Raw genomic sequence first — 14740 nt, forward strand, 5'->3', positions numbered from 1 at the left:
GAAATGGGATCATGTCCACCTAGAAGTGAGACTCAAACTCAGAAAAAGCTCACGCTTGAGCTACAGTGAGCCTCTGTTCACTGTAGAGGCTTATCGCTCTATTGGATCCCACATTATAATTAGCAAATGAAGCATCAAATGATGAACATTTGATTTCGTTTGCAAACATATATATACACAAGATGATGAATCATCAATGCAAAATACAAAAGCTTAACAAATTATGTAATTATACATTTCCTGCAGATTTTCTGCAGTTTTTCTTATAATGTCTGAACGTTGCTTGCCATGTTATCAACAGCTTTTTATTATTTAAATATTTAATCCCATGATTAACGCATTTCTGCATTAAACGGCTATGAAATTTGGTGCTGTCGTACAAAAGGTACAGATGTAAAATTGATATTGTATGTCTTTTGCTCAAATATAATTCTGGCTTTGTAAATAACTGATAAATTAAAATGAGTTTCAATACAAATATTCCTATATTTTTGTATTATTCCCTATAATATACAACATCTGATGATATTTATGGAGACATGCTGGAGCTCTTAGGGTTATTTTTTCCCATCTGACATTACAATTATTTTCCTCTACATGTATTTCAGAGAAGCACTAGTCCAATAAAAAACTTTGTTCCTAGGGAAATTCCCTTGCAGAACACTGTCAGCAAGAGCTGGTACCAGACAAACAGGTGGAAGACACATTGAAGTCAACTACCCAAAAAAAACTAAACTCACCCTCATATTTCTCTACTTAATAAGCCAGAAGCTCAGAGGTTGAGCAACATGCACAGGAGATGCGTGAATATTAGCAACACATGTTCTTGAAGGCTACCAGGACACAAGCAGCAATTTTGCAGCAGCATACTATAGGCTTACCAAGTACATAAACATATTTCTTAGAGTAATGTTAAAATATCAGATGGCTTCTTTCACATGTCTGTGAAGCTTTTGTACACCATGGGAGCCTCTTTTTGTTCAGCGTCTGGGCACTACTCCCTGATCCAAAAAAGAAGCAAGAGACTCTCCCTCCTTCTCCAGTCCCAGGAGTGTTTGAGATTCACATGGTTTTGTTTGCTTCACTGAGAAATGGAAAAAAAAAAAAAAAAAAAAAAAGGTTAAAAGGAGGGTCAGACACTCATACCACTCTGCTTTTCTGTTCTTATGAAAGAGTGATGTTTGCCTACCTAAAATTATTTTATTTACTCAAAAGTTAGGGGGGACTTTAGAGGCAGAACACAAAGGTAAATCTGGTTCTGCAGAGACAACCAATAAGGACTCTCAGAAGATAATGCTGAGATCAAAAGTCAGTTTAGCTCTTAGATGCAACTTGGGTGTTCTTACTGATGAAAATTGTCACCTAATTCCTGGGAGGATTTCATCAGCGTAACAAAAGACACCAATAATCCCACTTAAATGCCTTCTACAAAAAAACTTATTTCACCAAGGAATTGATTCTCTAAGGAAGTCTCATTTCTCCAACAAGCTCCAAAAATCCAAGCTCGTGCTTTCTCTGATATATATCTATAAAAGATACATCTGATACATGAATACATGCATTTACTAGTTGGAGCTGTTTATATATGTTAATCCAGAAATAATTTATGTTTCCATTAGACCAATCAATGACCCTAAGTGAAATCCAGACTGTACATCCATTACTGGGCAGCCTTTGGACCCTGCCTTGAATATTACGTATACTTCACCATTTAAACTTGAGCATGCTCAGTGAAGAAATTTATTTTAAGAGCAAAAAATTGAGAAGATTCTTTATTAAGCATATCCATGTCTTGAAATTTCATCAAATATTCTGACAGTAACTCACTAGGCCCAAGTAAAAATTGCATTTAACTGCCTCTGATTTAAAACTGTAAAGAGTAAAAGTATTTTTCTTAAATGAATGATGCTGAATCCATTTTGGGCCACAGAATGATGCCAAGTGTGCCAAAATAGTATCAGCTATCATTGTGTACTGGGTTTCCCAAGAAGTTACAAATGGATTTGCAAGGTGAGTTAAAAGCTTGGGATATGTTCTCTATGGAAACAAAACTCAGAATCTCAGGGCAAGTGGTGGGATTTTTTATTTTTGTCCACATCAGTCGTTAGGAATTCATTCATCAATCTCTAGTGACTCAATCACTAAGAACACGAAGCAGAAGTATTAATATATTTTTGGAAACTAAAGGAATGTGCACATGAACTTTGAAATTCAGAGATGGACTGGATACAGCAAAGCTTATTAAACTACTTCTCTACAGTTATTTTCCATCATTTCACTACCCTGAAGATGGATGCAGGAGGTTAGAATAACAAAACTATACATCAAACATTAGAGATGAAAAGATTTTCACCGCATCTTTTCCTTCCTCTGCCCCAAATGAGGTGCAGCAAGCTAAAAAAAAAGCATATTATATCCATACCGTCACACAAACAACCTCAGCTTTCAAGACTGCTGTGGGCTACAAAAATAATATTATTTCAAGCATGCAGACATACCTTCCTGAGTAGACATCCAGCATTGGGAAAGAGACCTTGTACCATGAAGCCATCCCTTAAGTAACTGATTAAAATATGTCTCTGTATCAGCTGGCCTATCACCTTAGGCAGCAAACTGAGGAATCTGAAAGGGAAGTCAGAAGAAAATAAACTATTCTTGGACCATCATTGCCTTGCAAGTAAGCTCACTTGGCCTTTGAACAAGCTAAGCATTTTAGCCCAGCTGCACTCCAATTCAAGGATTTAATAGTGCATTGGAGATACATACATGGGCCACCCACCTTACAAATGGTAATCTCACTGTAATGAGCATAGTTCACTCTTAGTTCCAGGGCAGAAGGTGACAGATGGGAACAACATCCTGTATATTGATAAGAGAACTAGAGAACAATAACAATGGCATCTTTCCTTGGAAGCTGCTTTGGCTCTGCTTTTTCCAGTGGGACTGAGTCAGAGGCATATAACTCAGCAAGCTGAAAAACTGTTAGGACTTCTACGTTAACCTCTGTACATGGACACTATGCAGTACATCACATGCTAAGGATGAAAAGCCTTCTTCTGAGAAAAACAACCTTCTTTTTCAAAATGAGGGTTTGGATGTTTACCCACACAGGAGTGAAATCATCAAACCAAGGTCAGTGTTTTCATTTGAGACTAACCCAGACCACAGATCACAGACATGGCTGTCTTCTCTTGAACTTTAGGAGTGCCTGGAAGTGCTTGGTGCCCAACCTGGTATTTTGAATTTCTTTTATAGGTAAACTTTAACCACAGATGTTAAAATGATATAGGGTCAAATATACAGTGAAATGAATATTCTGGAAAGGGAAGGGAAGATGGAAGAGAAGACAAAAGTATTACTACCATATCGAAGAGCAGGGAGAGAGGACATCAAAGAAAGCACACGAGGTAGCTCAGGGAGTCTCCATGAGTTTAAGCTTTGAAATTGAGCATCCCAGAAAGGCTTGGATCTCTTGTCTTTCTCTGGTATTCTGAGCTAAAATCTGTAACAAAAGAAGCCCAATAAAATGGAAGCCCAAATTCTCATTTCTGAGCTGTACTTCCCTGAAGTTTGGCTCAGGATTTTTAAAGGAGCAGGTGGAGTTAGGATCCAAACTTTCACGGTCTTAGGCATTTTAACCTGGGGCATGAAAGCTGGCCAATGCTCTCTGTGGCTGTGTGACAGATTGCCACCCCATGTGCCATGAAATCATCTGGTGAGCTGCAATGAAGGTTGTGGCATCTATCCTGCAGACATTGAAGAGGGGAGCAATGGAGGCTGCTGAACAATGGCAAGAGGTGTCCTGACAGAACTAGCAAAGGAGGCGTAGGTACCATCCATCTGCCTCTTCTTGTGTTAAGTTCATCCTGGTTACTATCAGTCCATCAGGATTATGAAACTTTATTACATCCACCCACAAAACCAAGGAATTAAAATTAAAAAAAAAAAAAAAAAAAAAAAAAAAAAAAAGGAGGGGAAAAATTATCTCTAGTTCAAACACTGAAGATGGAACAAGAACAAGTCTTGTACAAACATTTCAGTCAAATAAACAGGGGAATTCAATAGATGCCAAGAAATTTATATTAGGGAGTCTCACTTAGGAGATTTTAACAGCCTGCATAGTAGGCTTCAGTGGAATATTTTTGTATGACATCTTAACAACAAAAACTGATGAAAATTCACATTGTTCACAGTGAAAAGAAAACATTAGGTCTTTTTCCACTGTCTTCCCTTTGGTTTAGTCTTGCCTTGTTATATTCTAACTTAAGCCAATTTGGGATGTTAACAGCATACAAATATGCTTTTCCCATGAGATGTCAGGAAAGGGTTTTCTTGTTGTGGTTGTTGTTGTTGTTTTGAGCTAGAATTGTGTTAAGCTGATTACTTCTTTTAATTTCTTCTTAATAATAAAGCATTTTTAATTGTTTGAATCCTAACAGTTGATACAGCTGTTTAGAGAGCCAGGGAATGCAAATGAAGACTAAGAAATTCTTTCAATAGAAAATCAGAACTCTATGCTATGGCAACAGCAATTTTTCATTGAATTACAGATTCCTCAGGGTTGCTTTCTCCATATTGACAAGATCATTTCACAGGGAGAGGAGGTAAGAGAAAAGAGAGATCTTACTGAAGAAAGAGAATTGTTATGACGAGCAATTAACAACATATACCCCAGCATGTCACAGTGGGTCTTCTCCTTTCATTCCATGAAATAGACTGATTATAAAAACGCTTCCCATTTGAGTGCCTCAACCATAATGCAGTTTGCATCAAGCTGCATTTTCCCTCAGGCTGAAAAATACTGACATCAACAGGAACACCAGATGTGTTGAACCTGCCATCACCAGCCTGCAAAAACCGCTGCCCTCACTATTTCTCATACATCCTGGTGAACTGCCTGCTTGCACAGACCAGGCTAACTCAGCTCCACTATGAAGTCTGCTGTCACAGGGACTCATGCTTTGCTATTTCCCCCAAATATTTGCATTTTTCACATGCTGCTTTTTTGATGTCACCTCTTTCCTTTAACATCCATGCCAAACCGTTACAGGAAAAACAGCCTTGAAGCCTGCATAACCTCCACTTCACTTGCATGTTAGGGAAGAGATTCATAATGAGTCGTAATAATGTAAAGGCTCGTTTACATGACATTATCAGCATATGCAAATTAGCCTTCTCTAATCATATCAAAGGTGGTATTGACAGAGTTGTGATAAAATGTGTCTTGATACATACATGGCACTATTTTTTTTCTTGTTCTTAAAGGGGCTTTTTCTTATTTTCATTGCTGGTAGGATCTGCCGTGCATTCCCCACTGAATATTACTACACAGTTTTATCACTAAAGGTGTCTTTATTGTTCCCTCTCCTTTTCCAAAATTCCACTCATATCTATAAAGAACTACCCTTTATACCAATTAGTTAGACAGTGAAGGTTTTTCTCTTTTAATCACATATATGTGAGTAAGAAACAATCCTGGGCACTAAATCACAACTGAACAGTAGGTTTTCTAAAGGAGTTACTTGTGTCCAGACCAAATCTTAGGCAGCAAAACCCTGGAGAGCTAATGGTGGCCTATAGTCTGTATTTGAGAGTTAAATCTGGGTACAGCTACGACTTGTACTGCAATGAGATACTGGACCAAAAGTTTATACAGATTTTATGGCATTGCTGCCTAAGCCTCTGTGTGCACTGAAGTCCTCTGTCTATGCCTCAGCTCCAGAAGGTTTTCCTGTGAGGAAACAGAAATGATTAACCAACATGGTTTCTCTCTACTCCCAGCCTCCTGGGGTATCTTGCACCTTTGAAATCATGGCTTTTTTACAGCATTTTAAACAACTGAACAGTATTACTACAAAAAGCAGGGTGCTGAAAGAAAATCACATTGCTTTCTCTTCAAATTTTAAAAACATTTAAGTGGCACAAACCTCGATATTTTACAGAAAGAAGTCATGGAAAGAACAGCATAACCACTTATTTTCTGGTCTAGAAAATCAACCCTATCTTCAAAATTAAAGCTTTAAAAAGAATCCATATTTTATCTGACTTAGCTTTTGAACATACTAAAAGAAAACAGACAATACTTCTGATACTGTTGAGAACACAGTAAAATGAAATACCAAATGTGACAACAATCAAAGACAAGTTACCCTTTGTGTATTGGGATCACCACAACATAAAGGTGCATAAGATAAAACAGAAAAATAGAACAGAATGTGCAGTTTTATTTTCTGTTTGCCATGTTCAGATTCCAATAATGAACCTCAGTGATGGGGTGGCACTAAGGGGCCTTAAACATCCACTGTAGACACATTATTTTTGAAGGTCATAACTGAAAGATAAACAAAGTTATCCCGCTCTAATTTTCTTAAGATTATCACAGAAAAAAAGGACCCACCTTCAAAAAACATTTATCAAGGATCTGACTGTGATAGCTGTGTCTTCAAAAATCACATTTGCACATACTAAAATCGTATCTCTTCCCGTGCAGTAAGACACCTGTGAGCAAAGGGTTCTTTAGTGTAAGCAAACACTGGCCTGAGATCACAACATACGCACACAGAGAGAGACAGCAAGAGATATTAAATCTACTATTTCCAAATATTTAAATAGGATTAAATTTAGTTCTAATGTGAACTACTCCTTTTTGGTACTACCCTACTCTAGCCTCCTTCACCTTTGAAGCCCCGCCTGCAAAATCTGATCATGGATTTCCCCATTACAATATCTTAACTCTAGCCCTTACCTCCTTTCTCTCTTAATACATATTTTTTTCTTGGTTGTTGTTGGCTGGGTTTTGTTGTTGTTGACCAGTCCGACACATTCAGAAGCCCAGTAAAAATACTAAAAAAATGCTAGCAGAATGATCTTGCCCACATGTTCACAACCTTCCCGGTATGTCTCCTTGTCTTCTATCTCCTGCAGGTGTCAGGAAGATCAGTGCCTTCTGCTGCAAACCAGCCCTGTGCAGGCTTGTGCATAGTGTTAGAGGAAACCACAGAATCACAGCTGATTAGCAGTTAGTAGAATCCCATCTCATGCTCTGATTTTGGAGGGAAGGGAGGAAGGAATAGACAATATGCTGCTATAATTTTCCTAGAAGTTATGTATAACAAGGAAAATAATATAAACGCTTGCAATGTGTTTTTCTCTTCTCTGCACTTTGCAAATGCAATTCTTCTAATTTTTCTAACCAAACATTGAACTAAAAGCAGTTTACTAACAATGAAGGATTTAATGAGGTTTTTGGAAAGTATACACCCGTCACAAAATGAATTCCCCTCTGTGTTTTAATGCTTGTGGGTCAATTATTTTATCTGAAGGTTGGAACTGATTTTGGGTAGAAGCATACAAGGACACTACTTGAGATGAAGTAGTAGCATTGCCTCATTTTATAGGTCAATCATCCAGTACTTCAGTCTAATACCCAAACAAAATGATGCATCTCATTTCTGCTTCAGGTTATATCTGCTCTATTTGTTCTACTCAGAGCCACCTACAAAGTTTCTGGAAGCACAGAGCTCGTTGGCTGTCTAATCTAGCAGTATGAATATATGTAAATGAGCTGTTTAGCACATAAACTGTTCCCAGGAAGATTCACCAACTAGAGATATAAGATAAAAGCAATAAAACATATATAATATTCACACAACAAAAATGGCAAGAGATCTGTGCCATAGGATTACTTCTAAAAAATGTTTCCTAAGTGTCCCATCTACCCAGAATACAGGGCTTTGGGCTGCCTGTTGGCACTGAAGGTTGTATTTAATGCTTTAGAATAGGAATGGAAAAGCACAAGCCTGTTCCCCTCTGTGACTTTATTCATCATGGAGAAAAGCCACTGAAAACGGGGTGTGTTTTTCCCCAGACTATTTTACATTCAAAACAACAGCCCTGTCTGCACTGGAAAATTCCACAGTGAGTGGAGACCTGCAGAGGACAACCGGGCACATCACAAGAGACTGAAAGAAAGGACTTGGAGAAACAGGTCCATGTTTTAACCAGTTTGAAAAAGGTAACTGTGCTTACAATAAACATCACTCAGGCCTTCAGAAGATCCCTCAGGGAAAAGAAAATAAAAAAATAAAAATGTCAGATTCTAATTTTTCTGACATTTCTAAAATTATGGATACTGTCAGCAAGCCCACCTGCTTCTCCACCTGTCATTTAGCTCTTCTCAAACATTTTTCAGACATATTTTGAAACAATTTTTTTGTGGTGGTCAATGATTTTGAGTGAAAGTTAATTGCATTTAACTCCTTACAAAAATCAGTGCCTGTGCTGGATTGTATGTATATACACAAACACATACATGTACTTTAACAAAGACCTCTGTCCTCTCCATCGGGTATTCGTAAACTCTTCCCCGCTAGTTCAAGTTGTATTATTGTGAAGTCATAAGCAACTTGAGAAAGGATTTTATATGAAGTATATATCCATTCAGGACTCTAATGCTTTCCATAAAATGCATTTAACACAACACACAAGCATAAACACAAACCATCCATACAGGAAACGTACTCATGACAGTTATTCAGAAAACTCATTAAAATTTGCAAGGCATGCACAACTGTATCTAAATCTTTGGTTTGTTCTTTCAATCCAGATGCTAGCAGAGTTGGGGAAAAAAAAAAAAAAAAAAAAAAAAGACTCAAAGAGTGCTATATGAGCATTCTGGGAACTAGACTGAAAGCTAACCAGAGCTTCCACTTTGCTTCTAGAATAGCCATGTTATAAAAATTATACTCTGACTAAAAGAGCCTTTCCAGATGTAGCTAGATAATACTGAACTCTGTTTCCACTAAGAGCTTTAGGAATAGTATTAGCTCACATGGAAATAATTTTTTAACTAGCTGGGAGTGGTTCCCTAACAGTTCCTGAAGCTGTTCCCCCATGCCCATATCCCCTCCTCCCTGGCTCATTTTAGGAGCTACACCCAGTGTGCAAAATGACCTCTGCACCTAAAGAGGCACAAACGATTTTATTCATGGAAAGAAAGGCATATGATAACTAACTGGCTAAAAACACCATGAGAGTCAAAGCAGAGCTTTGTACAGCTTTTACCTGACAAAACCAACATCATTATGCTGCCTTAATGATGTTGTGTTGAAATACAATGACTAGTTTTACAGGGTCCCAGTACTACATTATCACATATGCAGCTTCCCATATGATGATGTAAGAAGCTAACAAGCTTCTGGACTTATATTTTCTTAAAGCCTGTAAATTTGGAAGGTCTTGATCATGAGGTTGATAAAAAAGAGGATTATATAAAAAATAGTGATGGTGGAAGAAGAGTCAATTGTATATAGACACAGCAGCAAAGATTTTGTGCTCTAGCCCATGTAGACTGAACCACCAGGATCACTTTTTAGTTGATCTCTCACTTACCTTATCAGAGTCTTTGACCTGTTCACTTATATTTTTTTTTCAACACTCCACCTGAGTTTGTTCCATCTGTGTTTATTTCTCAGGTACTAGACTACAAAATGTCACAGAAGTCAGAACAGTTTCTTCTGCAAATAGTTTATGCGAAATATTCACATGAAAGTTGAGGAAAGGAGAAATCAAGAGCTTCAAGCTTGAGTTTGGAGGATATAAGGTAGGTGACAATTCCAATGCTGGAGGAAAAAAAAAAAAAAAAAGTCAACCAGAAAAAAAAAGATTTCTTCAGTACAGTAAAGACACATGGTTGCTTTCCAAGTAACAGACTATTCAAGCAGGTAATACTGGTTGTTCCAAAGAACAGGAGGAAGAGAAGAGGAAGAGAAGAGGAAGAGAAGAGAAAATAGGACCACATTCTGTCTTCTGTTAGGAACTTCTTAACCACTGTAAGGTACAGATCCTTGGCCTGTCAGTCAGACACCAACAAATTTCACTCATCTATAAACTCCAGGTTTTATTGTTGCAATGCCACCTTGCTTTGTCATAAAGTTCAGAGGGCACAACAGTCAGCTAGCTGCTCCTGACTCCTACCTTGGCATAAGAATACCTTAATAACTCTTGAGCTAACTAAATGTTTTATAGACTTCTGTGGATGCTCCAGTGAACCTGGAGAGCTGACCCTGACCTAAGCAGAGTCACAAGCGGGACAGGGCATGCCAAAGTGGTAGGAAAGCAGTTTTACCCCCACTCTTCCTTACTTAGGATCTCGCTCATTCTATGATGCCACATAACTTGAGGAAACACCTCCACTTACCTCGTGGGCAGCCTTCCTTCTGCTCTCCACCACTATAATGGAATCCTGGGTTCTACACTGATATTTTGTGCCAGGTCTGTATGAAAGACGCTATGGCCATGATCTCCCACAACATCTGTGTTTCCATCAACAAATAGGACACGCAACAGACAGAACCTGCATAGAATCTGGCTTGCCTTGCATTATCTCTTAGAGCTGTGAACAACACTAAGCAGCAACCTCTTCATCCACAGCATTGACTGACATGTATTTTTCCAGCTGAGATTCCCTTAAACATATTTCCAAGTACAAATAAAACTATCACAAATGAATGAAGTGATTCCTCCTAGTGGCTGCAAAATAAGAAAATAAGCCAGTTGTTATAACTATTGTTAAATATTTAGGCACTTTCAGCATGAATGGATGGATAGAGACATTAAGCCTAGTTATGTTATTAATAATTTACACTAACTTTCAAACTGCATTAAATCTTCCCAATTCATAGCCTGTACTTAGAATTTGAACTATCAAATTGGTTCATTGACTAACTTAATTTTCTGCTGGATTTTGTACCAGCTTTGCATTTCAAAATGAGACTTCATTACATTTGTATCTTTGTTGACTACCTTTCACCAGGAAACTGACCCCCCAAATTTCATTATTCTATAATAATATATAGCATTGACACCTGTTTTAATCACAGTCCTCAGAATGCAAATACAGAAGCTGACACAGTGACTTAATTGGATTTTACATGCCAGTTTGGACACACATTTGTTTAAATCCAACTTAGATGTGGCTGACAGTTTAAATATCACTACACTGTAAGCCAAGAAGACAAACCAGTCAACCACAGCACTGCTAACTATATGGATTTCCCATTTGCTAATGTAATTCCCTCCAGTTTACATGTGTTGCAAGCAGTGACTTTGGAAGCAAACAACTGCAGGAACAAAACACCAGATTCAAAACCAGCTTGACTTTAAAGCAGTAAAAACAGTTTATTTGTAGGACTCTGTCTCTGAAATATCCATACAGTTTCTAGCCACTTACAGATCTAACAGTCTGGGTACCTACGAAGCTAAAATAACAGGCTATCACAATACCATAAAACACTGCTTCTGCCATTTATCTTCCCCAGAAGATGAAAGATTCCAGTACCCTTCCAGGAACAACTGTAGTCCGTCTGTGCTTTCAGTAGAGAAACCTCCAACCTCAAGTGGCCTCCCAGGTTTGTTCTTGGTTGAATCACCAATCTCCCATGAAGGTCCCTCTGAGGCAGAAGGATGCTTCTGAAGCACTCTTGCACGTGGACCTACATGCTAACCTGTGAGGTTCTGCCAGTATTTACATGGGGAGTGGCACTGCCCATGACCCTGGACAGGTTACAACCCCCTGACCCACCACCACGTCTGTCTTGAAGGTGTCTGCAGGGGGAAGGCTGACAACATGCACACATCACCACTGTCACTGCTGCTGGCTGTGTTGAGGAAGGTCCTGGGGGAAGAAGGTAGCCACATGAGATCTAGCACCAGCACAGCAGCCACCGTCTGGGGAGAGAAAAATTGTCAGGCACAAAACCTTTATTATATCTGGACCCACTACTTATTTCTCTTTGAGTTTCTATAAGCATAATTAGCTCTAAAGTGAACAAATACACACAGAATCACAGAATGGTTGGAAGAGACCTTAAAGACTACCCAGTTCCAACACTCTGCCATGGGCAGGGTCACCTTCTACTAGGCCAGGTTGCCCAGAGTCATCCAAGCTGGCCTTGAACACTTCCAGGGATGGGGCACCCACAGCTTTTCTGGGCAACCTGTTCCAGTGTCTCATCACTCTCTGAGTGAAGAATTTATTCCTTATATCTAATCTAAATCTACTCTTTTTAGTTTAAAGCCATTACTCCTTGTCATATCACTGTCCTATACAAGTTAGTGCACTCTGCTGCCCTGAAACCATATAAGCTGATGACAATGTATATGGTGGGTTATACATGCATCACAGTACCCAAAAATCCAGGAAAGCCTTGCCCATTTGCTTCTCCTTGCAAAAGCATCTAAGGTGTATCGTATGCAGTGTTGAAGAAAACAGGTAACCCTTCTTGCCATACACCAGGGAATTGACTGCCCCTTCAGATACATTTGTATGGGAAAAAAACTCCCATGTCAGTCCCCCCATTTTCGCCTTTATTCCCATCTTTATGTTCAAATTTATTTATTTATTTATTTATTTTTACTATTTGCTTTAGTGTATGAAACAGCTGTTTCTTAGTAAGACAAACTTGGCAAGTTTGAGGCATCAAAGCCTGACTGAGTTTTCCAAGGTATGATTTATAGTTGCCTTTTTCTAGTACAGTATGTGGAGAAGCCAAGAGTGAATAATCCTGTTGGGAATCAGGAATCCAAAAGTCTTGTATCCTAGCAATAGCCACTGTAAGGCAACTAGCCTAAACATATTTTTGTTAGATTTTGGCAATACTGTTTCTTTCCAGGGTAGATTGAAACCTGGAGTGATTATAGCATATTTCTTCACATAATTGGCCTGTATATTAGCATAGAATAGACAATTCCCCAAAATTAGAGAATGACACCAATGCAAGACATTTTTAAAACATAAAAAATATTTTATGTTTTAAATAAAACCTAAAAATAGAAACTATTATTAAATAAGCCCAAAAAATAGCCATATATACTTGATTTTAGAAGAGAAGGAAACCTTTTCATTCAGAGTAGTTTTATATAGTCACACAGTTAGGATTTCATTAGCTGGTTAGATTTTATGTAAATAATAAAACAAAAACAAAAAACAACATTGGCTGGATTTTATAAAAGCATTACTTCTATATGTTCATTCCTGTTGATATGCAGGTTCCAAGTTAGCTGCCAAATGTCTTACTTTATTTTTTTGTTTTAAGTTATACCCTTGTTTATCTCTTTTTTTACCAGTCAGAACCAACACCTGGGCAGGCAAAAACCAAATGAGGTTTAACAAAACCAAGTGTAGAGTCCTGCATGTGGGAAGAAACAATCACGTGTCTCAGTACAGGCTGGGGGATGACCTGCTGGAGAGGAGCTCTGCAGAGAAGGACATGGGGGTCCTGGTGGACAACAGGTTGGCCATGAGCCAGCAGGGTACCCTGGTGGCCAAGAAGGCCAGTGCTGATGTTTGGCAAGGGTGCTACAATCCATGTGCCCAAGGGGCAGCCTGTCTCTGGCAAGCAAAATGGCTGAGGAGAGCCACCCCCAGGAAAGGGACCCTCAGCCGCCCTGACCCTCCTCCTCCTTCCACACCAGGGCCTCTTTCAGGCCACACAGGCCCCCTCCCAACACGGCCATGTTGTGGGTGGTGCATGGCGCCATCACAGGGGCATCACTGAGGCTCCCTGATGTCACTGTGGCATCCGCCCCTCGCTGTGTTCCGGAGCCTATAAAAGCCCCTGCGCCTGGCCCACCCCTCGCTGATCTCCCAGGCCCTCTGACGAATGACAAGCATGGCTGTCCTTAAGAGGCCCTGGGATGATGGCTGCCCACGCATTCGTGGGAGCAATGCGAGCTGGGTTGTTGAACCCAAGAGAAAGTGGAGGCGGAGTGAGAGGGAAGACGGAGCAGCCGCGGCGGACGGTGTGGAGCCCATGGAGGTGGATCCACCTGAGGAGGAAGAGCTGATGGAGGTGGATCCACCTCCAAACCATCTGATGTGGCACAATGTCATCGTGCCAGGGCTCCCACCCGCGAGACAACACCACCGTCATCGCAGAGCCGCCCGGACTGCTCCATACTCCCGGCCCTGCCTCCGCCTCCACAGCTAGGGGGGAGAGGCCATCCTTTTACCACCTTGCAGGCTTGCCTGCACGATGGCTTCTTCCCCCATCCCCTGCCCCCCATCCCCGCCTCTTGTCCCAAGCTGTGGACAAGAGCGCACTCGGCTTCCTGTGGGCTGCTGCACCAGGGCGACAGGAGGAGCCCTCCGAAGGCCACGCTCGGCGTGGGGCATCTCGGTCTGAGGACGAGAAGGCTGCCCAAGAGGTGCTTGAAGACGAAGCCGCGCCCTGCATGGCAGTGCACAGAGAGGAGCAGCAGATCCCTCAAAACGGTGACGCAGACAGGTGCTCCTCTGAAGAAACACAAGTCTTCAGCTCTGCCAGAAAGAAGCACAGGAGTGCAGCAAAAAGTCCACTCAAGCTGTTTGGCTACCGGTTCTTCCCAAGGCTGGGCAACAAACTGGTAGAATAATCCTAATAAAAATAACAACAACCGCAATAAGAATAAACAACCGTGAAAGCACTGTCCTCTCTTCTTTGGTGTCATTTTTGCCACTGCCCCTGGGCTCCGACATCCTGTTCTGGTCTCCCCGGTACAGGAAAGATCCTGATGGGTGTGGAGTGGGCCCAGCTGACGGCACTGGAGGGATTGAGGGGCCGGGGCACACAGCATACAAGCACAGGCTGAGGGAACTCCTGTGGTCAGCACAAAGGAGAAAAGGCTCAGACTGCTTCCAGCTGTCTGCTGGGAGGGGGGGAGTAGAGAAGATGATGCCCATGCCTTCTCCGAGGGGCTCTGT

General features: G+C 40.4%; 1 protein-coding gene and 1 long non-coding RNA gene across 7 annotated transcripts in view; both read right to left on the minus strand.

The window, feature by feature from the left end:
• Positions 1-3919, minus strand: part of LOC137852710 (uncharacterized) — a 44317-nt gene extending 40398 nt beyond the window's left edge. For all 3 annotated transcript variants that reach the window (XR_011093997.1, XR_011093996.1, XR_011093995.1), the window contains exons 1-2: positions 2499-3919; positions 882-1084 (exon numbers count right to left, since the gene is read on the minus strand). This is a non-coding gene — a long non-coding RNA (uncharacterized lncRNA). The remainder of the gene's footprint in view (positions 1-881; positions 1085-2498) is intronic.
• Positions 3920-11153: 7234 nt separating this feature from the next.
• The window catches only part of CDKAL1 (CDK5 regulatory subunit associated protein 1 like 1), a 495974-nt gene continuing 492387 nt past the window's right edge, over positions 11154-14740 (minus strand). For all 4 annotated transcript variants that reach the window (XM_068674727.1, XM_068674724.1, XM_068674723.1 and 1 more), the window contains one exon: positions 11154-11727. In XM_068674727.1, the coding sequence (XP_068530828.1) occupies positions 11563-11727 (165 nt within the window). In that variant the 3' untranslated portion in view covers positions 11154-11562. The remainder of the gene's footprint in view (positions 11728-14740) is intronic.

The sequence above is a fragment of the Anas acuta genome, chromosome 2, assembly GCF_963932015.1.
Source record: "Anas acuta chromosome 2, bAnaAcu1.1, whole genome shotgun sequence".
In the NCBI taxonomy this organism is placed as follows: domain Eukaryota; kingdom Metazoa; phylum Chordata; class Aves; order Anseriformes; family Anatidae; genus Anas; species Anas acuta.